Here is a 26,864-nt window from a genome sequence, read left to right on the forward strand (position 1 = left end):
AACAACTTCACTGGTAAGCAATTCTTGCTATTCAATTGATTAGTTTATGTCATTACATCTGAATATCTACCGTATTTCTCCGAATACAGTCCCCCCCTCCCTAATTTTGAGGCTTCAGTTTCGGGAAAAGTTAAAAAAATGCATTTGAATATACTCCCCCCCTTTACTTTTACCTTGGGCATTTTTGGAAAAAAGGGGGGACTCTATTCAGACATATATGGTAATTTTTACTTTCATTGTCTATGTTTTGTTTTGTGTACCTACTTGACTTGTTCTATACATGTTGAAAACATGCCCTGGAATCAATAAAGAATTATTATTAATATTATGAAAAGGACTCCCTTGACTGTGGCCTTTCCAGGTCAATCTGCATCTTTCTGCAATTTTTGTCTGCCTTCCTTACAGTTCGGTGATATTTTACCAACTTAAATTGAATCATACGAATAACAAACACTTCTTGGATTTGAGGCTTTCTGACTGTTACAAGGGGTGAATTGATGGCTCCCACAATGACTTAGTGTCTTTAACAATCTTCTCCACAATATTTAAATTCCTCATTACCATCGATTTTTTGACCCACAAAAAGTAGAAGACATAGAAGCAGTCGGCAGCACTGCAATGTGTAGATAGGAAATTAAGTGTTCCGACAATTTTTCCTAAGGTTTCAGACAATTTTACATGGGGGTTGATTCTGTGACTATTCATCATATCTCATCTTGTTCACCCCAAACACTTGTATGAATCAGTCACTCAGCGATCAGAAGTGGGTTTTATAGTATAGCAGCAGGCCAACCGGCATTGCTTGGGAAGTGTAGTATCCAGAGAACTGGGAATTCGAGGTTACATGGCAGGATTTTTAGGCAAAGGAACAAAACAGGCATGATAATGGTATTCATTCATAACAGCAAACAATGGAAAAAACGATTTCTATGTATGTACTCTGCAAAGGACTAGCTGATACCCCGCTCCATAACAATGATCTTCGTGTGTGTACGTACGTACATAGACCAAAAATATCAAGTGAATGCATACTCCAGCAAAAAGGTTTGTACCAAGAGGATTAACAGTTAAGAACAGTAGAATCTTTTGAGTCAAGTTTTCCCTTTGAGCGAGTGAAGAGGTATGCCCACCCAGAAGGATGTCCAAGACACATGGTCATTTCATGTCCACATGACATGACATGACAAATGGTAATGAGAAAACAAAGCAAAGGACGCGTTGGACACAACCAGAAGTAGCACTATGAGCTTTGGGAGCATGAGATGCACCTACGTATGCGCTAACTTTGGTCGCTATCCATGCAGCCGTATGGAAATACATACATATCAGACAGACAATCAGACATCCTCTTTAACATGTATAGAAGATAGAAGTTGAAATTGTAGCTAGTTAACGCTTGCAAAAATACCAATGGCCATCCCTGCCGACAAACTTTTAGTTGACTGGCAAATCGATTCCTGATCATTTGCTTTTTTTTATGCAATGAAGCATTACCATATTTGTCTATAAGCCGGCCAATGATGTAAGTCTTCTTACCAGCCAATAAATACATGCTATACCTCTTGCAAACTTCGTCATCAAATTTCGCTAATTGTGCCATGTTTTATACACTTATCCCTCGTAATGTGGTGAATTCGGGATTCAAATTATGAAAAACTAGTGACCAGCTTAAAACTTATCTTCTACACTTCCCCTGACGCATGCATTCCACAAAAAAGGCTAAGGAGCAGTAAAATATTCCTCATTTTGAAAAGATGTATAAAGGAGATGATTTTATTCATAAAAAGCAAAATAACTGAATTAAATATCTCACGGAAGGACATAGAGAAATATGTGTACAATGCATTTCAGCCTCATTATGTACTTCATAACACTTAAGACATGAGGTTTCTCAAAATCATTGACAAAACACTAAAATGAAAATCAATAATGAATTACTGCTTCCTTTCAGTTTTTACTCCCTCCTGCATTAGCAAAAAAAAGGAACCTGTACAAAATTTAAGTTTACAACAATATATACACACACAGTTTTGGCTACAGAAGAGTAAAAAATGAGACCTCAAGTCATTTACAACCATCACTTGAGTCTTTTACAAACAACGTCAAGGAAGACAAGTCATTAAATCACTTCCAGAGATATATGCTCAAGCAGAATTTGAAGGAGTTTTGTACAGGGAACAACAGGTTTGTGTTTCAACGGCTTGTAAAGGAGTCAAGCTAAATGTATCCTTATTATGTACCTTAGTCACTTGATTCTAAAATAATCAACTTGAAGCTCAGTCTAATTTCTAAAATAAATAATGATTGAGGATATGACGGATGAAGGAGATGGTGGGGCAGTTGACGGTAAATATGTATTACCAAGAGGCAGGACAAAATGGCATTGGTAGATGCCCTAAGTGGCTTACAGGCTCTTTTAACACAATATTACATACACGGAAAAATCATGACCGTTTAGTGATATTTTTACAACTTGTAATATTTATCCCCTCGACAACACCACTTCCGTGGTGACATTTTTAAATTAATCGGTAACTTGGCACAAAGATCAATTACACTTCAACAAGCACGCTCACTCTCAACTCATTCAAAGCACGTCGTGTTCATTTCAGTCCACTGCCGACCGGGCAGCAAAAGAAACAGAAGGTAATTAAGTCAGACGACCAAATGCAAAACACAGCACTAATCCACAAAAGTCTACGGGGACATGTGCAAGCGGAATTCAGATCACTGGATGGCACAACAGGCAGAGTCTCTCATGACACCGTCGGCTGGAGCTGTCTCCCGGTGCTGGGTGGTGCACCTGACTGCTCCCGACAATCTCCCCCCTCCTGGCCCACTCTTCGTCCTCGTCCACAATGATCAACGACGGATAAGCAGGGCTCGGATCTCCGCTCGCGACCAAAACACCCTTCCCCTTCCTCGTTCCGAGCAACCACCAGAACGAGCATTCCACTTTGGCCCTGAGGCCTGGAATTGACCAGATACACTCCACAAAATTGCAACCGGGCCGCTGTTTCCTCTTCCGAGTGCACACCATTATGTCCAGCTTGGGTGCTGGCTCCACCTTCTCCTCCTGCTGCTGCAGCCAGGACAGCAGGTTGAGGGGTTCCTCTCTTGACCTGACGACCTCTGCGGAGGAGCTGCCACCTTTTGACTTGGGAAGACTCGCATCGGCAACATCGACGGAGGAGGGAGAGCTCGTGTCTGCGTTATGATGCGCGTGGGTCTCCTTTGCGGAACACTGCTCAACATTTGGAGAGGCTCGTAACCAATGAGCAGACTGGTGCGATTTACCCGACGGCATCACAGTCTTTTTATCCCCGACCACGGACTCTGAATATCCACAATTTCTACAAACTAAATGACTGCTCTCAGAGTTTGAGCCGCCACCCAGCAGGTGGGTGCACGGCATTCTATCACAATTCTTGGAATACAACAGTCCTTTGGCCAGGGCTCCGTCGCCCAGGTTGTTCGAGATGCAGAAGGTGCCCTTGGGTGAGCCGATGGGGGGGACTGCGGCGCAAGAACTACCGTCGAGCACTTTGGAGAGACTGCGGCACGACAAGACTTCCGTCGTTGCGGCCCCTCCCCCCCTCTTGGTGCCGGGCACCTCGTCTCTGGCGGCAGGCCCCCCCCCCTTTGGTGCACCCGACCCCCACACAACGTCAGTGCCACCAACGTCCACGCAGTGCCTTTTGCTGGGTCTGCTGGGGTGGTTTTCGTAGAGGGCAGCTTCGGACGCGATGCCAAGAGCCCGAGTGCACGACAGTAGGAGGGAGTGAGGATGGGAGGACGCATGGATGAGGCGCATGCCGCTCTTGGCGGCGGTGGACGAAGCCATCGGGTAAAGGGTTTTGCCGTGAAGATTGCTGAATGCTATTCCTGCAGATGAGCAACGGGCGATTAAAACATTGCATTCTTACCCTCAAACAGGGTGTCGAGCCAAACAGAGAAGAAAAATTCATGCATAATTAATTGAAACTTTCAGCATTTGTAAATTTCTCTCAATGGAAGACACCATATTCACACACATGTTATAATGCGAGCCAACCACCATATCTAACCTCTACCCATCATGGGGATTATTTCACTACGTGAAGTATACGGCATTAATTTCAGTTCCGTCATTATTGAGGATAGGCTGCATCAAACTAGCAGTAAGAAGACAATAGAAAAATCATAACAAGCCAGTTTTTCTTCACCAACATCAGTTAGTGAGCAATGATAATAACCACTATAAATTCCCCGGAGGCAGTGAATTTTTCATAAATTAGCTGTGCAGAGGCCCGGCTGTGAGTACATGCAGTGGATTTCCCGACTTAAATGGGAAAGAATATTGTAGATTTTATCGTTGGGAATGAAATTCATAAAAATTATCCACTCCTAGCCTTCTACATGGGACAGCATCCCGCTGAGTTGGGTCCCAGCATTAGGACAGGTGCGAACCTCTGCCTTCCGTCGACAAAAGAGAGCATAGAACGGGCTTTCAACCCTTTTAGTGCCAGCAGACCAATGTATCAGCCCAGTGGGTACGTGCAAAGAGTACCAACGGCCAATCTATTGACTGGCTTTTATTTTTTACACTCTTGCCTTTTATTTTTTGTGCTTCACATAGGTTTTTTAACTGTTTTTTATTTAGCACCTGTCATGCTTAACCCTTCAGAGGGCGTGTTAAATGTTGTTTCGCTGTTGGGCAATCGGCCCACTCTGCTGGCCCACATTTAAGATTTTTTTTCCTCAAGTTTTCAACATTTTGTAAAATTTTTTACAGACAATAAATTTGGACTTGCGTTTGAATGTTTGCTGTTTAGTGAACTTTTTGTCACTAGGGAGCACATTTATAATTAATGGTGGAACATGATGCCCCCCCACCCCCTGTGAAGGATGCAAGAAAGCAGGCCGCTTGTCGAGGTAACCAAAAAAGTAACATAACCATGCTGAATACTGTTTACACGTCAAAGCCAAGAAGGTTGTAAATACACTGGAGGTGCTGTATTACAGTTTAAAGCATGGTTAGTATTTCGCCATCTTATTTTGACCATTTTCGGACTTACAAGGGGAGACCACGACCCTTGCTCCGCCTTTTTCAATGCCGTATTTTTTATGGCCTTCGGAATGGTGAACACATCTCTGAACTAGTAGTGGTACCGTTGAATGGGCCTTAGTTTGGCTGGAATTAATTAATTTTCATGCGGTACTTCTCACAAGCCGTATATAATTTCTAAATATCGCGCAGCTAACAGACGGGTCATGACACAACTTAAAAACCTAGACGCCACTATAATGATAAAAAATTGTCTCATGTCTATACTTGCTGCAATTAAAATTAATGAAAAACTTGACGCCGTATGATTACAATGAAGACAACAAAATATATAGCCAGCACGGAGCCCCGAACCCTGGACGGGAGTCACATATGCTACCACTTCCCCACCTGACCTATCTGCTTAGCAGTGCGATATTTAGAAATTATACACGGCTTGTGAAAAGTACTGCATGAAAATTAATTAATTACAGCCAAACTAAGGCCCATTCAACGGAAACACTACTAGTTCAGGGATGTGTTCACCATTCCGAAGGCCATAAAAAATACGGCATTGAAAAAGGCGGAGCAAGGTACGTGGTCTCCCCTTGTTAGTCTGAAACAGTGCACGTCTATAATCAATATTCCATTCCTTATATCGCCTCTGATTTATAAAATGAAAATGAAATAATTATTCTTGATTGTTGTCGGAGTTTTCCGATCGTTCGCCATACTACCATGAACATTAAACTGTCTATATAGTCATATCGTGGTGATAATATATCGTCTTGAACATACTTTCGTATTATTATTGCGACCGGTCCGCTATCGTAAGATTTCCGTTGGCTGTAATCTTATTAATTACCAGTTGAAGTGCAGGGGAATGGATATTTTACACTTGTAAAATGTTATTTTCGGCTAGAAGCTAGTTGCAAAGCAGAAGCATGGTGATTGACAATAATTTTTCATTGTGAAAAGATTTTCGAGGTATATTTTCACGAAGCCTACCCGTTCTGACAAAAAAAAAGTTTGCTGTGTTCGTTTGCGATAGTTTATTTTGACGTAACAATCATCATGACCGAATATTTCACCAAATAATTAGAATTGACCCTTGTGGGATTATCACTGTTTTGGTCAAAGTGGGCTTTCCTACCCAAGCACCTTCCTTTCCTGCCACACTGCGCTCAACGCTCAGAACCAGATGTGCCCCCTCCACTATATTTACAACCTCCTTGGACGCAATGCTAAATTTTTTCATTGTATTTTAGCTTAATGAATTTAGATACAAGGTTCTAATAATTATCTTTGTACAGTGCTACCATGCTAATGACAAAAAAAAACAAAATTATAGCGTAAACGATTCTTTTGAGTATTCCAAAATTCTTTTATGAAGTTTAAATAAGATTAAAATTGCAAGATAAGCGTAGTTCGTGAATTGCCAAAGTTTTAGTTGTGCTTCATGCAAGAGTTGTCGAATCAAGTTCTACGCTACGAGCAGACAAGTATCATACAAAATTTGCTGCACGGCTATAAGTGATGCAGACAGAAATATGTTACATAGTTAGGTGTGTGGACCTCGTACGTGTCCCAGTCACGCCTGCTTCCATTCCGGCTCTATTTATTGCTAATCTTGTACCGATTACAAATAAACAAGTATGTGAGGCTTTTGAGGACTAAATAATGTGCAGATACTGGAAATGACATGCAAAAAGTAGTTCTTGACGGAATTAGCTCTGATGTTGTAAAAGTTACATCAGGTGTTCCAAAAGGAAGCGTAATCGGCCCCCTGTTGTTCATTATATACATTAATGATCTCTGCCCCCGCATTAGCAGTAAAATATGCTTATTTGCTGACGACGCTGTCATCTATCGCGAAATTAGTGATCACTCTGACTATGAAATTCTATCATCTGACCTAAACAACGTTCATTTGTGGAGCCAAGAGTGGGGACTCGAACTTAATCTGAGCAAATGCATGGCGTTACATTTCTTGCAGAATTCGTCCAATTCTAACCATGTTTATGCAGTGGATGGTATTAACCTAAAGGCAACAGACGAAGTGAAATACCTGGGAGTAACGATAACCTCGAACCTCACGTGGGGAACACATATAAAGAATATTTGCGGCATAGCCCTGAAGAAATTAGGATTCGTCAAGTGTATTGTGGGAACATTTTCGGATGAGAAATGAAAGAAAGGTGCTATTTCGCTCTCGTCCGACCGCACCTTGAATATGCAGCGAGCGTATGGGATCCGGTGCAGAAAGACTTAATCTGCGAACTGAATAAAATACAAAGGAAGGCTGCGCGTTTCGTCAAAAACTGCTACGGGCGTACAGACAGCGTTACCCAGATGTTAAGCGAATTACGCTGGGAGCCATTGGAGACTCGGAGGCTGCGCGCTAGGCTTAGATTGCTTGAACAATTGAGAATGGATATCTTTAAGAGCGACACAGAGAACATAATATTAGAGCCACACTATATTTCCAGGTCCGATAGAAGCGATAAATTAAGAGAGATGTTTTGCCGAACGGATAGATATGGGAATTCGTTTTTCCCCCGAACCATAAAGGACTTTAACAAACGCTAGTACCAACCTCGTTAGAGTACTTAATTTTTTTTTAAGCTGTAAACGGCTGATGTCCTAACACCCCCTGCCACACGCCTTTTAGGCGGCTTGCGGGGTATTATATAGATGTAGATGTATATTACCCCATCACAAGAAAAACGGCACACAAATAAACGTATTCAAGGGTTAAACATACCATTAAGTATTAAGAGAACATGAAAAAAAAGCTGCAGAAAATGCATACTAGGCTTTATCAACATTTTCAAGCCTACAAATTCACCAAAAAAGCTCTGGCTATCTTCCATGTACTAGGCAAAATTGGCTGGCAACACAAGGTTTAAGGTTCTCTTCATTTTTCGAAATAGGAAAAAGTCACACAATGCCATTTATGGCAAATATGGAGGCTGGGGCATCCTTACAGTATTATTTTTGGTCAATAATTCTCGACCAATCAATGAAGTGAGAGCCGAAAATCACTGAGCTCATACAAACACATTTAACCTTAGTGGCTGCCAAAGACTAAGTAAACAATGAATACACCTGAAAATTTTATCATACATCAGGGGCATCTGTACCAACATAATAATAAAAAATTGACAGTCGGACTCTCCAAAACTTGTGATAAATTCAAAACATTTAGACTCGGTTAATTTTTTCATTGTGGGTGAGCTGGTGTGTCTTAAGTAAGAGGAGGTGAGGGGAGGGAAAGTTTCTCGATGCGCCGGCTAATCAGCTGACAGCAGGCGTGGCCTAGCACTTCAAAAATTCAGTCGCCTTCGGACCTCCATCGTGTTAACATCGTGAATTCGCTGGTGGAGCCGTGTTGCCAAACCTCATGTGTTCCCTTTGTATGCCTTTCACTACCCGTGCCACATTCAATGTGGTAGCTGACAATGTAATTGTCTTCTGTGAGGGGATATTCCTCAATACCTTCAAAATAAATAGGTACATTGTGTCAGCAAAAATATCTGTGGCCACATATGACTCATGTGTTTTCACTGACAAACTAGTGCGACAATGTATATTTGGCAGCGTTGAGTTTGCTCCTATCCTCTCCCTCAGTACTATCAGCGAAGCCCTCCGAGAGTGTCTGTGGCTATCATCAAAAGCTCACTGGCAAACACAAAGTGAACAGATTATAAGAATGTGGGCTGCATTTTCTGGGTTTCACTGCGTCGTGGTTGTGTTGGAGACAACAGTTTCTCCTGCATTCCAGCTGGCATCTTCAGTTCGAAGTGCTTATGCCTTTATAACAGCAGCCAAAACACGGCATAAGCACTTTGACCTGAAGACGCCTGCTGGAATGCAGGAGAAACTGTTGTCCCCAACGCAACAACGACGCGGTGAAACCCGGAAAATGCAGCCTAGATTAGCAGCGCACCGCAGAAGCCTTCGCACCAGATTATAAGAATAGTGGGACTACTAATGGTGGGAGAGAAAAATTACCTAATGGCTTTCTGTTGAGAAAAAATTCCAATTTGCCGTGCCAGAGATCCACGTGTACTCCAATTATACTGCCCAATCCAAATGGGTATCCATTATAAGTCTTCTTGCCACCATGCTGCAAATTGCCTGGGGAAAATAAAAATAAAACTTATAAAAACAGAGCCAAGTTACCATTAGCTAAGAGAAAAGCTAGCAATATGCTATTCAGGGACCATGCAGTCCTATGACTAAAAACAAATCCATCACTTGTAACCGATAAATGGGAAATGAGACAGAAAACCATTGCAGAGCTGAAATTTTCAAAGGATGCAATATCAGGGTGAAAATTCTCTGATACTTCCAGGTTTAAAAAAAAATACAGTCGGATCCGGATTTAACGTCTTCGCATTTAACGTTTTTCCGCATTAAGCGTTTATTTTTTTGGGTCCCGATTCATTCCCTATTAGGGCGATGTAAAAATTATCCGTATTTAGTGTTTCCGCATTTTGCGTTTTTCCGCATTTAAGGTCGTAAAAATTTTTCCCGCACAAGATTTTTTTTGCCCGATTTAACGTTTTTTCATGACGGTTCATCCAAATGAATATCCAAATCTTCGAATATCTTCTCATCAACAAGAAGAGTCTCATGAAATTTTACCAAGAGTCGATATAATCTACCGGGAAACGCTTCTTCAACTGCTTTCTTCCGCGAACGCAGCGCTGGGACCTTCAACTCGCAAGCTGGGTGGTTTATCTTCTCGTAATGTTTTACTCCCCTTCTGATCCAAACACCAGGCACTTTTTGTATCAGATCCGATCTAATGGAGCAAAGTCATCAATTAATAACCTCAAACTACCTTATCCTTCACTTCTTGAACTTGACTTCGATGATACGTGACGACCGATGACACGAGTTATCCTCCGAGGGCCGCTACAATAATGGTTTTCTCGTAATGTTTTCAATTGATGGCTTAGGCCCCTTTCAACTCTATTTCCTACGAGCAGTCCATTGTTAGCCCAATATTTTTCCAGTCGGCTACTTTCTCTTTTCAAAAGAGGAGGCCCAATATCATTTGCGCAGTTCACTAGAAGATTCTTCCTATAATCCAAGCCAAGGTCAGTTTCTACGGAGGAACAGCGAAAGAACCGAGGAAGTGTTTCCCCTGTCATGATCGTGAGTGAGAGCATTCCTTCCCTACGGCGCAACATTATTTTACATCGTAATTTAGATATCCCCGGAGCCCATTTACCGGCATGCCGGCATGGTTGATATCGCTGTCGATCGAAAGATAATTATCTGGTGCTAATTTATGTCAAAAGGGAATGACAATCGGAGTTTTGACGAACTATCACGGTCCATGACTCTAAATAAATCGCTCATGCTGAAAAAAAAATCACTGCATACTCACGGTAAAATAGATGAGCGCGGAAAAATGCGAAAGTCCGGCAGGTATCCCTTGGTGGTTGACTTCGACATAATAACCCTGACGAAATTGCCAAACTCCAGAGGCACTGACAATTTTTCAGATGTAATCCAGTTCTGTTAAAGATTAAACCTTTTCACTTAACAGAGTTTAGCTAATCGTTATTCAAGGTCCAACCAAATTTCATTAAAAGCTGCCGAGAAACAAGGTGAGTCGGAGTCAGGGTGAACAGCGCGCCGCGCAAGCAACTTCTCCCGGCTCCATTCGACCTGCATGAGGCCGCGGATATATGGAAACGAGTCTGGGTGTCATCACCGAGTTGAATCACCATCGACTTGTACGCATACTAGAAATAAGATCTCCTTTTTTTGGATGACCTCGAAATCCGAAATGTGCGCACAGGAGGCTTTTTGAAGGCTCATTAATCCCACGTTTCGCTGAGGCAACAGAAAACGTTAAGTTGGCAAAATCCCAGAAAACCTCCCTTTTACTAGACATTCGGTAGTTTAGATTTCGGAATTAGCGATCTTCTGCTGTCCCTTTATTTCTCTCATCTTTATTGATGCAATGACGATTTTTCGAGTACCTACTTACACCTTTTCTTATTATATTAGAAATGCTATAATCACCTACCTGTCACTTTTACAGAAAAATGTTTAAAAGCTCATCGAGACCATTGAAATATGCATAAAATTGGAATCACTAATGTGCATAATAATATTAATATATTTCCTGGAGTTTAGGTTAGTTTAGTTTAGTTTTCCTGGTTTTGACCTAAACTCCAGGAAATATTATAACATGTATGAAACAAGGTCAAGATAAGAAGAGAAAAAAAAATTACATAATAATATTCCGTGTGGGAATCCTTAAAGTTGATGCATTATATAATTTTCTTAAAATATTTCATTAAAACAATTGTCATCCTCTCATTACTTATTTTTACTACCCATTTTTTTAGCTGATTCCTGAAAAGGATTATCCAACCTTCATTGGGCGGAGAACACTTAATCAATGAATTTTTTCTGCATGCAGCACCTTTCAGTTACTTAAAATAATATTTTTTATTCATAAAAAGCCATTCCAATCATTACAGACCCTAAAACCTGAAAAAAATGGCAGGTCCTTATTTAGTGTTTTTCCGCATTTAGTGTTTTAAATTTTGTCCCCCCTGAAAAACCTTAAATCAGGATTCTACTGTATTCATTATTCCGGAGACGTATTAATTTTTCTCTTTAAATATTAAAGAATGGATGGATATTTGGATGATTCAGATAATAGTTTATTTTTAAACTTACATAATCAAACAAAAACATAAGAGGCATGAAAAATACCAAAACAGAAAAAGGTTCTCACTCCCAAAAATTTAAAAATCTTTATAATCCTGGCTACTTAAGAAATCATAATATTTCAAGGGAAGTTAGACTTCATAAAACTGTAAAGGCACTTCGATACACCACTAAATTATAATTGATGACTACTGAGAACACAATGTATTTACTTGTATAAGAAACATTGCATCTACTTGTTTTTACAATTATAGGCATACAATAGGGGTCAACATAAAGGCAATTAGACTTTGCAATTTGCCTAGAAAAAGAAGTCCAAGTCAATACAAGTCCTTGATATTTCCATAATTAGCTTTGACTTTAAATCAATGACAAAAATAATTACAAACCATTATAGGAGTACCCCCAAGATTCATTGTCCTCCCCGAGAAGGCTGACGTATTTGAACCTGTCCTTGTGCAAATCGACTGCAGCGGTTCCCACGCCAACCATCTGCAAGAAAAAAAGAATATAATGAATCATAAATAAAAACATATACAGTAAACTCTTGATTTTACGAAGTCAGTGGGACCGGAAAATTGGCACTTCGTAAAATCGAGTTTCGTAAATTCAAACCTTTTTCATAAGTCACGAAAAAAATGTTCGCTTTTGTTTCTTCCGCCGTTTTTTGTCTTTAGTGGTCTTATTTAAATGTTTTCGGTGGTTATTCTCGGTATAATTCATAGAAAAGGCTTTTTTCTATCGATTTATGATGTGAAAAATCGTTAAATAATTATACCACCATAAAATTCCCATTTCTTGTTCATACTTCAACATCAACGATCGCTAAAGAAATTCCCGACCAGTTTAGAAAACGTAATCAAATAATGAATTGCAATGTTTATTATAAGAATTAACAGTAATAAATTTGTGGTTAGGAGCCAATAGCTACTATTAAGTATGGAAAAGATAGATATTTGTTTCTGACACCCACGGAATTTTAGCGGCAGCCGGCCTAACCGCCATTTATGTCGCCCTCTATCGCTCAGTGACGAGAAAAAAAGAAAAACAAGGGTCTTAGCCCGTTTCCAAAATAACCTTCGTAAGTTAATATTTCGAGTTACTTCGTATTTTCAGCAGAATGTGCTCTATTTTCACTGAGATTCAATTACGATCATAAATAACGTAGGATGTGATTATCTCCTGGCGAATATTTGAAGTAAGTTCTGTTTGAGGTCTCCGTCCGACTACTGTGTTCCATCATCTTCGCAGACGTTGCCATAAAAGACTTAATTCTTCATCAGGACTGTATTCTTCTTACCGGGTTTGAGGTGACCTGTTCATATAGTATGTTTCTCTCCTTTTATGCCGACAGGAGCAAGGTTCCAACCGGAAAACGACAGGAGAAACGTCTTACAGTATCGGAGAAATACAGATAGAAACGTTATTATCCACATTGATTGTTTTCCTACAAGAGACGTTTTATCATTTCTCAACGTGGTTAAGTATTGGTTCGCTAGCGTGAATTCCCAAAAAATAACACGCAAAAACCTGTACCGTCACCTCATTTAGTTTTCGTGTTCCTTTCTCCGCCGTATTGAAAGTTAGGCAAAGGATCATTGACATAGAGAAAAGATTTTCTTAGTTTTAGCACTAAAAAATAGTCGCGCCATAATCGTATATAAATATAGTGTGGAAAGAGCAAAGAAATTAATTTCAATTGAAAAGTCAGCTGAGAAGAAGAGAGACAATTATAAGCGCGGCACCATTTTCCCGATAGTGGAAGATACTTCTTCCGCCTCTCTCCGGTTAATAACTTCCCCCCGTTGCAGGTAAAGATGAACCATGCCCTTCTCCACAATCGGGGAACGTTCCCAGTGGGTGGGGTGAATAAGAGTGGGATGGGGATTGCCTGAGGGAAGAAGTGTGGTCAGCACAAGGACTGGTGGAGGGGGCAGGACAAAGAAGGGTGGGGAAATGGCCTTCAGCTCTGCCTCAGTCTACTTTTGGGGGCCGTATTTTTTTGCGACGCACACAAGCTCAGTCTCCTTAGGGAGGGAGTGAATGGGAAATGCTGGGGAAGGAGGGGTTTGGGATGCTTAAGGTGGGTGTCAGCAAGATCAGCCAAAGGCGGCAGGAGGGAAGGGACGGCTTTGGAAAGACAGAACCCCAGCATGGGAGAACGGGGAAGCGCGTGAGAAGAAAGTTCATGGTTAGACTTGGAAGTGCGTCTTCATTACGAGAAGCCTGAAATATAAATTGGCGGTAAATAGAGCCCAGTACTTAAGATATTTAAGTTGTTCATTCACAAAGGCCGATATATACACGGAAAGATATTATGGCGCGGATTGCATGTATCAACGTCCATTTCGGGATGTTATTAATTTCTGTTCCCATTTATAAAAGTAGCAAATAGATTTGAAAGAATGATAATCATGAATAAAAATATCTAAATCGATATCCAAACGCACATGAGCAAAATAGATGAATGTATATATACAGATCCATCGCAAGTAATACCGCTCAAGCTTATTCCGGTATAGGACTTTAAAATCCTGGATAATGCCTTGGTCCAAGGGCTGGGACTTGCTAGTCGAGTTCGGGGAAAAAAAAAGAACACTCGAACATTAGCCAATTTTAGATCTTCCACGTATTTATGAACGGTGGCATTATCCATTATTAAAACAATTTTGCTCTTCTCTCCAGCAATTTTTCTTTGTAGACGTATAACCGTTTGCTGGAAAATTTCTCGGGTCATCCAGCTGTTTTTATTTGCATGGTAAAAAACGGGGAGGGCTTCCAATTTTACATGTTTTAAGCACCGTGGCCTTTCAAATTTCCCAATGACAACAGGCTTATTTTGTCCGTGCCCGTTTGGTTGACGCACAGCCCCACAGTAACACGCACTTTACTCTTTTTCCCCCCGTGGCACCTTTGCCCTTTGAAACCCAGGGTTGCGTCAGGTAATGCATTAAAAAATAGCCCAGTTTCAGGGGCCAGCGAGGGTGAGCTCGTCGAGAAAAGGGTCCCGGATTAGGGACCCTTCGAAGTGCTTCGGCGAAAAGTAGTCAAGTAGTCTTCGAAGTACGTTCACAGCAGTGCAAAGGGTTAATTAGGGGTGTACGAAATACTCCGCGCGACCTTCCTGACATGTTTAACTACGAATTATTGTCGATGCTATGTTTACGAACAGGCACGTAAATAGGGGCATAATGTCAGCCGCGATATTTTAACTGAACTCCTACTCCCCCTAAATTCCCACAGTGAGGTTTTTGGCGACCCATTTCTCTCCAAAGTTGCATTATCATTTACGATTTCGAACTTTTGATGGACCACAGTTGGAAGCGCTGATTTTTTAGCTACTTACGCCGGCGTAACTAGTTTTGTTGACAATTTTTTCGCCGTAGTTCGTATAAACGAATGCCATTTGCTCCTAGGGACCGAGCCGAGGTTCGTAAATTCAAAAAATTTCGTATAATCGAAACTTCGTATAATCGAATAGCGCCATGTATTTAGCATAGGCTTTTCACCGGGACCGCACTATCACTTCGTATAATCGAAAACTTCGTAAAATCCTGCTTCGTAAAATCAAGAGTTTACTGTATTGGCGAGACTTGCTATTCATTTAATGTACAGATTGCAAGAAGAGCAAAGGGCCACAAAGAATATACAACTCCAGCTGTTGGCCATATTACAGCATGCCTGGATCCCGGGCCATAACGTGAAATTTGACAAAGTCAGGATTATAGTGAAAGGGGGAAGATATTATCCCAGACTTGTTCGAGAATCAGTTGAGATAGCCTGGACAGACACTTCTAACAGAGACGATGGATATCACCAAGATTCTAATTGGATGAGGCCACTCAGATGAACGGTGAGCACTGCTAAGTCCTTGTAATGCAGCGGAAAGGAGTTGGTTGATACTCACATGCAAGTGGCTCAGTTTGGGGTGAAGTCTAGTCTCACTAAACAATACCAACCTCTGAGAGGTGACTGTGTTATAATTGCCATGCGTATTACGTGTTGATAACAATATTTTATTTAAGTATACCATGCTTAGCCGCGGTGATAACTTTTACGGAGTCATCCGCAATGCACAAAAAGTGCGAAAAATCCACAGAGGAAAAATCATTTGCCTTGACCGGGATTCGAACCCGAATCCCTCGATTTCCGTCCAGGAGTGCTTTAGCCAGTTAAGCTACTGAGGCGTCATCCTTCCCTGTGGAAATTTGTGGACTTGTGAAATTTGTGGAAGTCCTGGTATACTTAAATACAGTGCAACCTCGATATAACGACATCCCACGGTGCACTAATAAACACTCGCTATAGCGAATTGTCGCTTTACCGGAGGTGGAACAAATAATAGCCAATATACCTGTTGCAAAAAGATATACAGGAACAGGAGTGGTGCGGCGACAGATAAACATCTATCCGATAAACGTAAGCATAAATCCAGACGAAAGGCGATGTTTTTTTGCATCACTAAATTTCCTTACTCAAATAACGACTAACTATTCAAACAATTTATAAGCGCCGCACTGAATAAAAATCATGCAAAGCATTGTTTCGTCAATCATTATATTTATCGAACGACAGTTTACCACATGAATTTGAGACTGAGCACTCCATTAACTTCATTTCTAACAGATCACTAGAGGTTACAGAGGTTAAAGAGTCTTGATGAAAGTCTTCCGGCGGTGAAACCCTCGCTATGGCGAGAGCCAACACCGAAAGGGTCTCGTAAAAACGAATTTTTTAACACGCTTATTATAGGGTCAATTGACGGTGCATCAGCTATCTCTCGTAATAGCGGGGGTGTCGCTATAGCCCGTACTCGCTTTAACGAGGTTCCACTGTAAGTCTAGAGCAAACAGCTCTTCGTGTTCAAAGTTCGGGCTTTGCTCTCTGGCTGTGACTTGGACTGCCAGTCGCATAATATGCTCGACAGTCCATACCACCTTGTCCGGTATAGTCCACAAATTTCCTTAGGGGAGAATGACGCCTCGGTAGCTTAACTGGCTAAAGCACTCGGCCAGAAATTGAGGGATCCGGGTTCGAATCCCGGTCAAGGCGAATGATTTTTCCTCTGTGGATTTTCGCACAACTATATTTTTTTAAATTGATCTTTCGATTGAGGTAATGGCTCACTCACCCAGTGACTAAACCCAAAGGTTGGTTTGGATAGGTGAGGATAGAGATCACCCCAGAATAAGCCACAGGAATATGATTGTCACTCATTCAGGGTAGGGGGGCTAGTTCCTTTCACTGGGCCACCTCGCATTTCAAGGATTTTTTTGTTTAGGGATATCCGCAGGCTTTGCTGACGATTTGCACCCTGAACTCTTTGTTCAGCAGCCAAGCAGTCTACCCACTAGGCTACCATGATCCCAATTTATGGATGGCCTTAATAATTTTAGTCTTTGAGCTCGTAAAATCCACTAATGTTGGCCTTGAGCCTTTGACTGAAGGGTCAAAATTGTTCAATTCCAATCAAGAAACCAATAGCATGCAGCAAAATGATAGCTTGTCTGCTGGAGTGTCTGTGCTCACCATCGCACAGATTACCTTTCAGCTGACTCCTACCCTTCAACATAACTGGCATGGGTGCCCCTACTGGGAGTAATAGAGAATCACTCCCACCTGTGCAGCTCTAAAGGTCACAGGAATGCGCAAGCCTTTTCACCACAGCAAGGTTGTAACTCAAGGGAAAGGAATCACTTAGAAAATGGCTTTTTGGGGCTCAAAAAACTTATTTATTTGTTGAATTATTCAAAAACAGCCAAAATGGCCTTTACATTGAACAGAAAACATAAAATCTGTAGCTTTCACAAACATAAACTATACAAAAAACTTCCTATAAAAAGGATATAAAAAAGAAAAATAAAGGGATTCAGTAGATGGCTTTTCGAAGCTGCCTCTTGAATGATCTGATGGGCATTGAAAGATCCAGGGAAGGGTGAGTACTCGAAATGGCATTGAAAGAGGCAGGGAGTCCGTAAAAAAGTGATCTCTGAGAGAGAGAAAGACGGAATTTAGGTTGGTGTAGTAGGTGGTTATTATTGAAGGAGCGGGTGTGAATGTGGAGTGAAAAGAAAGGCAGCATATCTGAGGATCGGAACTTGCCATTTAAGGCATTGTAAATGAAGGAAATATAGTAGAAATTCCAACTGGAGGATAGTGGGACCAATGATAGGGCAGACATTACTTCAGAGCGAGAAGAATTACGGAGGTGAGGAACACGGTGTTGGACAACTGAAATAAAGAAATTAACTGGGCGTTCGAGAATTTTAAGGTTGGAGGGACTGGCAGTGGAGTAAATAACGGAGCAGTACTCGAGAATTGGGAGAAAGCAACCGGTGAAAATAGCTCTCATGGCGATTGGATCGGTAACAGATGACAATGACAAAAACCAAAGTGGCCAACAGAAAAACTAAATTATTTCCGGGAAAAACCATGTTGAGACTTACCATATCAGTTCCATAGAGGGATGTCAGTATTTTGACTTCCCAATAATGATGCATACCGGGCTCCAACGGATGCTGACCTCTCACAGCTGCTGTTCCAGAACTGTAGCTAGGATGAAACATCACCTGAAAAACGGCAGAATACAATTGCTATAATAGAGAAAGCATGAGTGGCAAGACAGTATCTTAATAATAAAAAGAATATTATGTATTTCATTATCCATATGCATTGATTTGTCAATTTCACATGCGATTTTAGTATCAAACAGTTTCGTCCCTGTAGGACATCGTCAGGGTCAAATACAGGGAGAGTACGACCTTATATACATCCACCAAGTCACAACTCAAGCCATCAATTTTATTATGTGTGCTAGTACCACAAACAAGGCAAGCCTACACAGGAAATTATCTATCAACTACCGAGTAGCAGGTTTAAACATCTGTTTCAATGCGCAGTGTTTATCATGCAGACTTGTACCTAAGTTCGCTTAGCTAAAAAGTAAAAACCAATCTTCAGCTGCAAAATATGCCGTGGACATGGGAGCCTGGATCAGAAGAGAGCTCCATGAATGGTACATGAAGAGAGATGCCACATCTCATTACTTGTCAATTCTTCACATCGAGTTGGCCCATGAATTATAATAGGTGGAATGGATCAACCTGCACGACCACATATGTCAACGTAGCAGTGAAGTTTATCACGATCACATCATGGAAAAACTCACAGTACTCAGCGGAAAACAGGCAAGTGCCAAAGTCTCAGCCCCTCCTACGGTGTCACAAGAACCATTACCTCCTCCTCACACATTCAATAATAGAGTGGTGAATTTATCTAATTTCACATTCCCATCAAAGGACTTGAGCTCCTGGGAAAAGGTCTGAAATTTTCTCCCTACATTCCCATTGCATCCAGTGATCTTCAAAATTTAATAGTTGATTGTGAAATAGCCCTTTATAAGGAAGAGCTCGGAGCCAAACACCTCAATGCACAACACATTAGTAATTCAGCTTCCTCAATTAAAAACGAGAGATGTTTTCATCCCGGTCTTTTGGCCATGTCAGGGCTTAAATCCTTGGTACACACACTGTCTTGTTGTGCTAAACGCTGACGAAGGGAACGCAGTGGTGGTTTTGGGGAGAGAGTAGATTACATCAAGAAGTGTGAGGACTTTTTTCAAGCTAACAACATCATCAAACTTATATGTGACCAAACTCTGATTTTTCAAAAAGAGTGCAGAAGTAATATCAATTCCAGTTCAGTGGTATTCTGGCCAAATGACAAAACCAAGCTTACACAAATGAACCCCACAATACCTCGTTTCTCTGGTCTTCCCAAGACCCATAAATTAAACATCCCTATACGGCCTGTGGTCTCTAATATACAGGAGACTTTCGTTAATGCGAACAACGTTATTACGAAGTTCTCGTTATTACAAAGCAAATTGTTGATGTCGATGAAAAGGCCTATCCAATCGAATATAAAAGAAACATTATTACTAGGGATGGACAGATCCAGGATTTTTTTAGGACCCGGATTTTGATCGGATCCATGATTTTCAGAGCCGGATCTTTTGGATCGGATATTTTCGGATCCAAATGCATTTTCAAATTCCTGATGCTGAGATTCCCCCGATGATTGTTCAATCTCTTGGGAAGAGTCACACTATGTGCCAGTTGTATTTTGCTATTTTTATTTTCCACAGCTGAAATTCTCCTACGTAACCTCTGTGAGAGCATCAAAACAAAACAGTTCATAAGTAGGACAAGAATCGCATGCGATGGCACATTTGAAGATGGAATCGAAACTCTTTCCACCGTTATGGGGCGTTGCATTCACTGAAGCTATTATTCAAAATTTCGGATCCAGATCTGATGTCTTCCGCGACTTTGGATCCAATGAAGGGCAATATCCACGGATATTTGGATCAGAGGTATCCGATCCGACCATCCCTAGCTATTACAAAATTATGAACCTCAGTCCCGGTGGTTACAAAATGAACTTAATTACGAAGTTCCATGAATAAGCAACTGCATTTAAGTGGATATACACTATGCTAAGGTTTAATAATTGCGCCACGTTTAAGTTCTCCTTGTGTACTGTGCCCAAGAGCGTCAATTATAGTTCATTCGCAGAAAAGTTTCTCAGGTTTTCCACCGGTTGATGTCGTCCATGTCTCCCGACGTTTCGATCCGCGACTTGCTGATCATCCTCATTCGGAAGATCCCCTGACGATGATCAGCAAGTCGCGGATCAAAACGTCGGGAGACATGGACGACATCAACCGGTGGAAAACCCGGGAAACTTTTCTGCAACTGATACGCCGGGAAAACCTAAGATCATACATATAGTTCTTTCGTTTGCAGGCAATATCATATAATAAGCTATTTCCGGTGGAATCATGGTTACTCACTCATTATTGCTCGTAAATTGGACGGTCAGTTAGTCCTCTTCCAACACACATTCGATTTACAAACTTTCAGAGAGATGAGCATTCAAATATTTCAAATTTCAAACTTAGCACCTTTCGATTCAGCCACACGACGCGGTTTGCCTTAGGGGAACTCACACTTTAGGCACAATTGGAACAAAGTATCATTGAATCTGGTGCGAAGTTAGGAACTGTTTAGTATTTCGCTCATTTTTCCTTACAGTGGATAGTGATTCTTTTCCGCTCTGGCTGCGTTGCACGCCCAGCTAGATCAGTTCGCCACAATCGTGAGTCAGCGCACAATTTTGATGCAGTGCTGCATTCCGCAGGATAACTGTACTCCTCGATGCATTGCATACAGTCCTGCCGACGAGAGTTGTCCGATGACAGCACAAAAGCAGCCAATCTCTGTTCCCCAAACGCATCTCACATCCTTGCCAGGGATGCCGACTTACAAAAAATATTGGTGGGGCTCAAAACGGGGATCTTGCCCCGGGAAATTTCATAAGTAGTGAGTTTTAAGTTTTAAAGCATTTCAGAAGAGTCATATGATCAACATTAGAATCCTGATAACTCGAATCTCGATATCTGGACACTCCGGGGAAAATCGACATGCCTGACAAATTTTTTCCTCACACCCATAACGAATGGGCCTGGGGGGGCTCGGGCCACCTCAGGCCCCATGGAGTTGGCGCCACTGATCCTCGCCTAGTCAAACTACGTAGTCACATGCATATGGAGCACCGGAATAAGCTTGAACCACCAAAAAAAGGCCCTTTCTTCAAATCACCAAAACAAGCGATTCTTGCTTTTGAGTCCCTCACGCTCGTCGTCCCTTCCTGCTCTCTTCTTCACGGAACCCTTTCGTACACCAGTGTTGTAGGCATTTTGCTTTCTTACCTGGCAACCCTGCACCCTACCCCGAACTAGCCTTCCCTTCCGCCTGTCATCGGACCACTCTCGGCGGCCAGACAGTAGGTCCATCAACTTATGAACAAGGTCTCGGAACGCATCCAGTTCGTATATCAAGGACTTACAGTATTTGGGAAGATATAAACCCTCAATTGTGTTACGCCACATTCTTCTATTGAGAAGCTGAAACGAATTTTCTTGTTTTTATATATTTGCACGTAATTTTATCGCGTATGTAATATACTGATTTTTTTCGATGATCCCTTAAAGAAACATTCATACAAACTTTGTTATCACGAACCTCCAGTTTTTTAGTCCCATGAACTTCGTAATAACAAGAGTCTACTGTATTTGCCCCCATCCATTACTTCCTATCCCCAAAAGTTCTACCACGGAAATGCACGCTCGTCTCTTTCGATGTGTGCAATCTGTTTACCAGTGTCCCTGCTGAAGGAGCCGTGAGCCTAGTGGAAATCGCCCTCAAGGCCTTCCCCAGAAATAAGTGGGGTCCATTCTTTGACAAAGGTGTGTGTGAAACAGAATTATTTCCGACTCAATGGTAAAGTTTATAAACAATGTGACAGCCTTGCTGTGGGATCTCCTTTGTCCCCTCTTCTCGCAGTCTTCTGCAGGGACAATTTTGAAAAACTTTGCAAACCCATGATAGTGAAATTGTTAAATACAGCACACTCCCGATTATCCCAATGGGCTAATGATGGGAAGGGACGGCACGAATAAACGGAAAACACCGATAATCCAAACTTTCTCTTAAACATCTTGTAATGGTCATAACTTACGTAAAACAAACAATGTATTATTATTTATGCTGGTATTCTGTTATTTTAGAGTGCTTCCCAGACTCAATGAGAGCTTTCTTCGACAGTTCGTGATCTTTTTAGTGGTGATAACATGGTTTTGCTCATATTATTAATGCTCCATGTAAGCCCTGGTTTCGAAAACCACACATCAACGGCTGTGTGATCACAGATACAGAAAAGTGGTTTGCTTCAAAACCACTGCTCAACGTCGGAAACTACACTGTCAGGCACCACGCCACGAAGTCGCGTCTCGCACAAGTTGCCCGGGTTGCAACTGCTGCAGGACGTGTATCCGTGATCACAGCGTGGGGTTGCGCACTGCGAGGCTTGGAAAACAGGAACACGGTGCTCCCGTGAATGCAGCTAGCACGTGATCGCTTCGGTTTTACAAAGGGGATTCTAACAGAAATCCAGGAGTATCCTAGCATTAATGCCGTAATTCCGATGATTTCGCATCAGTTTTTTTTTTAAAAGATGGTGGAAAAAATTGAGCAAGATTGAAAATCATGCATGGGTAATCCGCAACCACAGCCAGACAATCGGGATTCTGCTGTATGTGAATTGCTGGCATAGATATGTCGATGAAATTTTTGAATTTGGTTCAGCACAATGAGGCAACTTGAGTTGTTCACAAATTTTCTAAAGAGTATTGACAAATATTTAACTTTCACCAAGGAAATTGAAATTAATGGAGCATTCAACTTCCTCGATATCACCATTTCCAAAGTTAATCAGAAACTAGAATTTTCCATTTTTAGAGAGCATTCATACACAGATCAAGTCATCCGCTCCTCATCCAGGCATCACTATTCACAAAAAATGGCTACTTTCCATTCAACTATATTCACAGACTGCTTAGCATCTCCATGTCAGAGGCCAACATAACTAAAGAACTGGACATAATCAAACAGATAGCTGCAAACAATGGATACCCCATGAATATCATTGATAGCCTATACATAAGGAAACGACCCAAGCTAGCCATGAAAAACCTTTTCTCAACACTCCCCGCAGAAGAAAGAGTAACAAAAAATAGCGTAGAATTCTATTCTTGGGGAGTATTTCCAATAATATAACCAAATTTCTACCCAGAGATAAATTTGAACCAGCCTTCTATTCCAGAAAATCATTAAGGAGCTTAATCAGCCACACAAAAGACAGGAACGACCCATTACAAAAGAGTGGTGCAACACAGAAATTAACTTGTGACACATGCCATAAAATATACATTGGAGAAATGGGAAGAAACTTCCAAACCAGAGTAAAAGAACACAAAGCATGTTTCAGGAACAACAATCCCTCTTCATGGTTCGCTAAACAATTTTTCAATCATGTTAGTGGTTTTCCACCGGGGCACCTCCATGTGGAAAGGAAGCGATGCAAGCTGGACGCCCTAAAGTCATGGAAATTTTACATCATGAGCTAGGGATTTAACTCAATGAAGTTATTTTCCTATCCCATTCCCCTTTACTTAATCTCCCACCACTTGCGGTCACTATCCGTCCAATAAATGTACCTCCCCTAATGGACATTGTCGACTCAGGACAACCGCATCCTCCTCCATAGCTTCCCACCCCTCCCCCCTTCCCTCCACGGTGGTCCAGGCCCACCTTTAACCCCCACCTCTCATTTTATTGCATTATTTTCTCCCCATTTTCATCATTGTGCACCTCCCACTAGGCAACTTTGTATGACTTGACGACCACCTCTTTCCCTCCCCTTTGAGGACGCCCTCTTTCCTAGCTTCCCCACCCTGGCTACCCCTACTGACTCAATGTATATAAGGCCGTACTCTCCCTTTATTTGAACCTGACAATGTTGCACAGCGCAGAAACTGGTAGCTACTAAAGTCACAAGTGAAATTGACAGTGTTTTTTATTTAAAAGGAAGCGATTTCACCGAGGCACGCCTCACACCATCAATTAGATCTGTCAAATTTACTTTTTTTATACATACCAATATAAAATTTAAAGAAGCATAAAAATGCATGGAGAAGAACGAATAAAATGCCCTCAATTATTAAAATGGCATTCCACACACTCATTTATGCTCTAAAATATGTGTTAACTATACAATTTCCAACTTTTTTGAACTTTCTTAGTACCGTACTTTTTAAGTCGGGTGGTAGTTAATTGTATTGACCAACCCCTGTATGTGTTATACTGTTCAACCTTTTTGCAGTTCTATGGCTTTTAAATGGAGAAGTTAGCTGGTTCTTGTGTTATAGTTATGAGAATCTATATTCTTTTCTGAAGGAAACTGATTCCATCATATAAATGCTCAGTAAAAGTTGTTTTTTTCTGTAGATTTCTGCATAAATTGGTTTCGTAGATGAACGCCTATCAGACCCTGTTTCATGATCTATAAAATATATTCTTTCATCAGAAATATGCAACCAATATATGCTAAAGAAATTAAAGAAACTCAAGCGTTACACTTTTACCTCACTCATTCGTAATAAACTTAATAAAACAACATGACTTGCACTCACTTGTCGGTTATCTGACATTAGCAGTATAGGTGAACCAAGGGAAGGTGGTCTGCCGAATCCACGTCCAATAAATGCAGTGCCATGTGGATTGGTAACAGCTGCACCTGGATCACCTGGGTCCCAAGCCCATTCCACCCAACCTAAAGGTGTGGCCGATAAAAGTTTTATCACAAAAAATGAATTGCTCAGTTGAAAACCAGAAATGAATACGCGCTAATAATATGAAATGATTAACCGACGAATTAATTAAGTTCTCTTGGTAGGAACTGATTTGAAGAACTAGAAATAGAACAGGTCATAATTAAAGTCGAGCGACCACATTATTAAAATAGAACAATGAAAATCAACGAATGCACAAAAAGACATCAGGCTTCTAGGTTGCCAGTACAAACTACCAAAAGAGAATAGCTGCTGATGTAGTAACATCGATATCCCATTCCCTTCAATAGGAATCGTAGGCAATTGACATCGCTCCAATTAAAACGTGAACTTTTCACTACAGCCGAAGACAGAAACAAGTAAAATGCACAGAAGAAAAATCGAGATGCATATTCAATAAGCACCTTCTTGTTCTTCGCCACAGGAGCACTCTAAAACCGAATGACGTTCAATGTTTCCACCACAGTCACAAAAAGGACTCCAGTTTACTTTTTCACCGCGTTTTAATCTGCGACAGATTGACATGATGAAATAGAGCGTACGTACACGTACGCGTCAATTAGGTTTGACCGTATACTTTCATTTTCAGAAACACATCTTGCTTGCGCAGTTCACCATAACGTTGACCAAGGTTGATTTTCATTAATTTTCTCAACATCGAGTTGATCGATTGTCGAGATGTGAGAATACGTAGCGATATATCGCAGATATCTCATATGAAAGGGCGGGCTTGCAAAAAAACTTGATTACCGGTCTTGAATCAGGGAAGGCTAATAAATTTTTCTATTGTGCAAGTATGCTAAGATTATAAATAACTAAAATATTATCAACGATATCTAACGCGTCGAGGCATGTTTATATGCTGAAAAAGGGCTAAATATTATTCGTTTGGTATGCATATCACTGTATTCTGTATATTTTAAAGCGTTATATATGGATGGCTATATACCGTTTTCTAATTCTGCTTTCAACCTTATTAATAAAAGCTGTAAATGTATTCTTTCCAATCTATGTAACGTGATTGCGTGCATCGTTTCTTTCGGTTTTTTAATCCTAACGTCTTAAATCGTGATAGGAAAAAGTATTCGCATTGAATGGCAAAATAATTAGTGGCCCAATGATTAGTGGGTCTGAAATGATGTAATTTAGAAGCGGTGCCCATCTTTGATCGTGGAGGCGAGCTATTACGGGAAAGATTAAAATAAATTAACCCATCGAGTGTATATTGACCTTTCCCTGATTTTGAAAGCTATCGCCTTGCACAAATTAGCAGTTGAGGAATTGCGCGGTTACTGGCACTTTTCTTATCGCCAATATGGAAAAACGACACAGAACTGAACATCGGGTTTGTTCGCTGACTAACGCCCCCATATACGTGCCGTTCTCTCTCTGAATCACCCGCCCAACCCGCGTGCTTGACCTCGTTATCAAGAGTTCTCTTATCATTGGTGTACGAATTCGACCACGTTTCTAATAAGAAGTTTGTGGATTTTATCGATGAAAATTTTCGCCATTTGGTCCCAATTCCGACATTAAGCGTGATTTCCTTGAAAATGATTTTCAAAGTCATTCTAAAAAACTAGCCTTTCTTGGCGGCACTTTTGAAATCGCTGGAGTAGTAAAATATGCCATCGACAATGAGAAGTGACGCTATGTGGACGATTTGAAATGTGCCTTTTTCGGCACAAAAAACTCCAACCTTAAATGATATTTTCAATGATTTTTTATTTCCATTAAAAGTTATATTTCAATGCTCCATAGACTTACAATGAAGGTATATCCCTTTGAACTTGATAATTACGAATTCCTAGCATAGGCGGATTTAGGGGAGGGTACGTGCCTCCCCCCCAGATACTTAAAAAATAAACAAAATTTTAAATACTG

The 26,864-nt window shown here is 41.1% G+C and overlaps 1 protein-coding gene across 1 annotated transcript; it reads right to left on the minus strand.

The window, feature by feature from the left end:
• Positions 1-1,744: 1,744 nt before the first annotated feature.
• Positions 1,745-25,640, minus strand: LOC124169083. The gene is made up of 6 exons (XM_046547558.1): positions 25,385-25,640; positions 24,822-24,961; positions 18,175-18,297; positions 12,118-12,220; positions 9,041-9,166; positions 1,745-3,885 (listed from the first exon to the last, which is right to left on the minus strand). Exons 1-6 carry the CDS (start codon positions 25,503-25,505, stop codon positions 2,723-2,725), a joined length of 1,776 nt encoding a protein of 591 aa, XP_046403514.1. The 5' UTR covers positions 25,506-25,640; the 3' UTR covers positions 1,745-2,722.
• Between the last annotated feature and the right edge of the window lie 1,224 nt (positions 25,641-26,864).

This window comes from Ischnura elegans, chromosome 12, assembly GCF_921293095.1.
Source record: "Ischnura elegans chromosome 12, ioIscEleg1.1, whole genome shotgun sequence".
In the NCBI taxonomy this organism is placed as follows: Eukaryota; Metazoa; Arthropoda; class Insecta; order Odonata; family Coenagrionidae; genus Ischnura; species Ischnura elegans.

Bases quoted from the DNA above. Each gene is read 5' to 3' on its own strand.
- LOC124169083 (XM_046547558.1), bottom strand. From the start codon at position 25,505: ATGTCAATCTGTCGCAGATTAAAACGCGGTGAAAAAGTAAACTGGAGT. The intron at 18,298-24,821 runs GTGAGTGCAAGT...GCCGTTTTTCAG, and splicing joins TAATGTCAGATAACCGACAA to GTGATGTTTCATCCTAGCTA. The intron at 9,167-12,117 runs GTTTGTAATTAT...TATTTTCCCCAG, and splicing joins TTGGGGGTACTCCTATAATG to GCAATTTGCAGCATGGTGGC.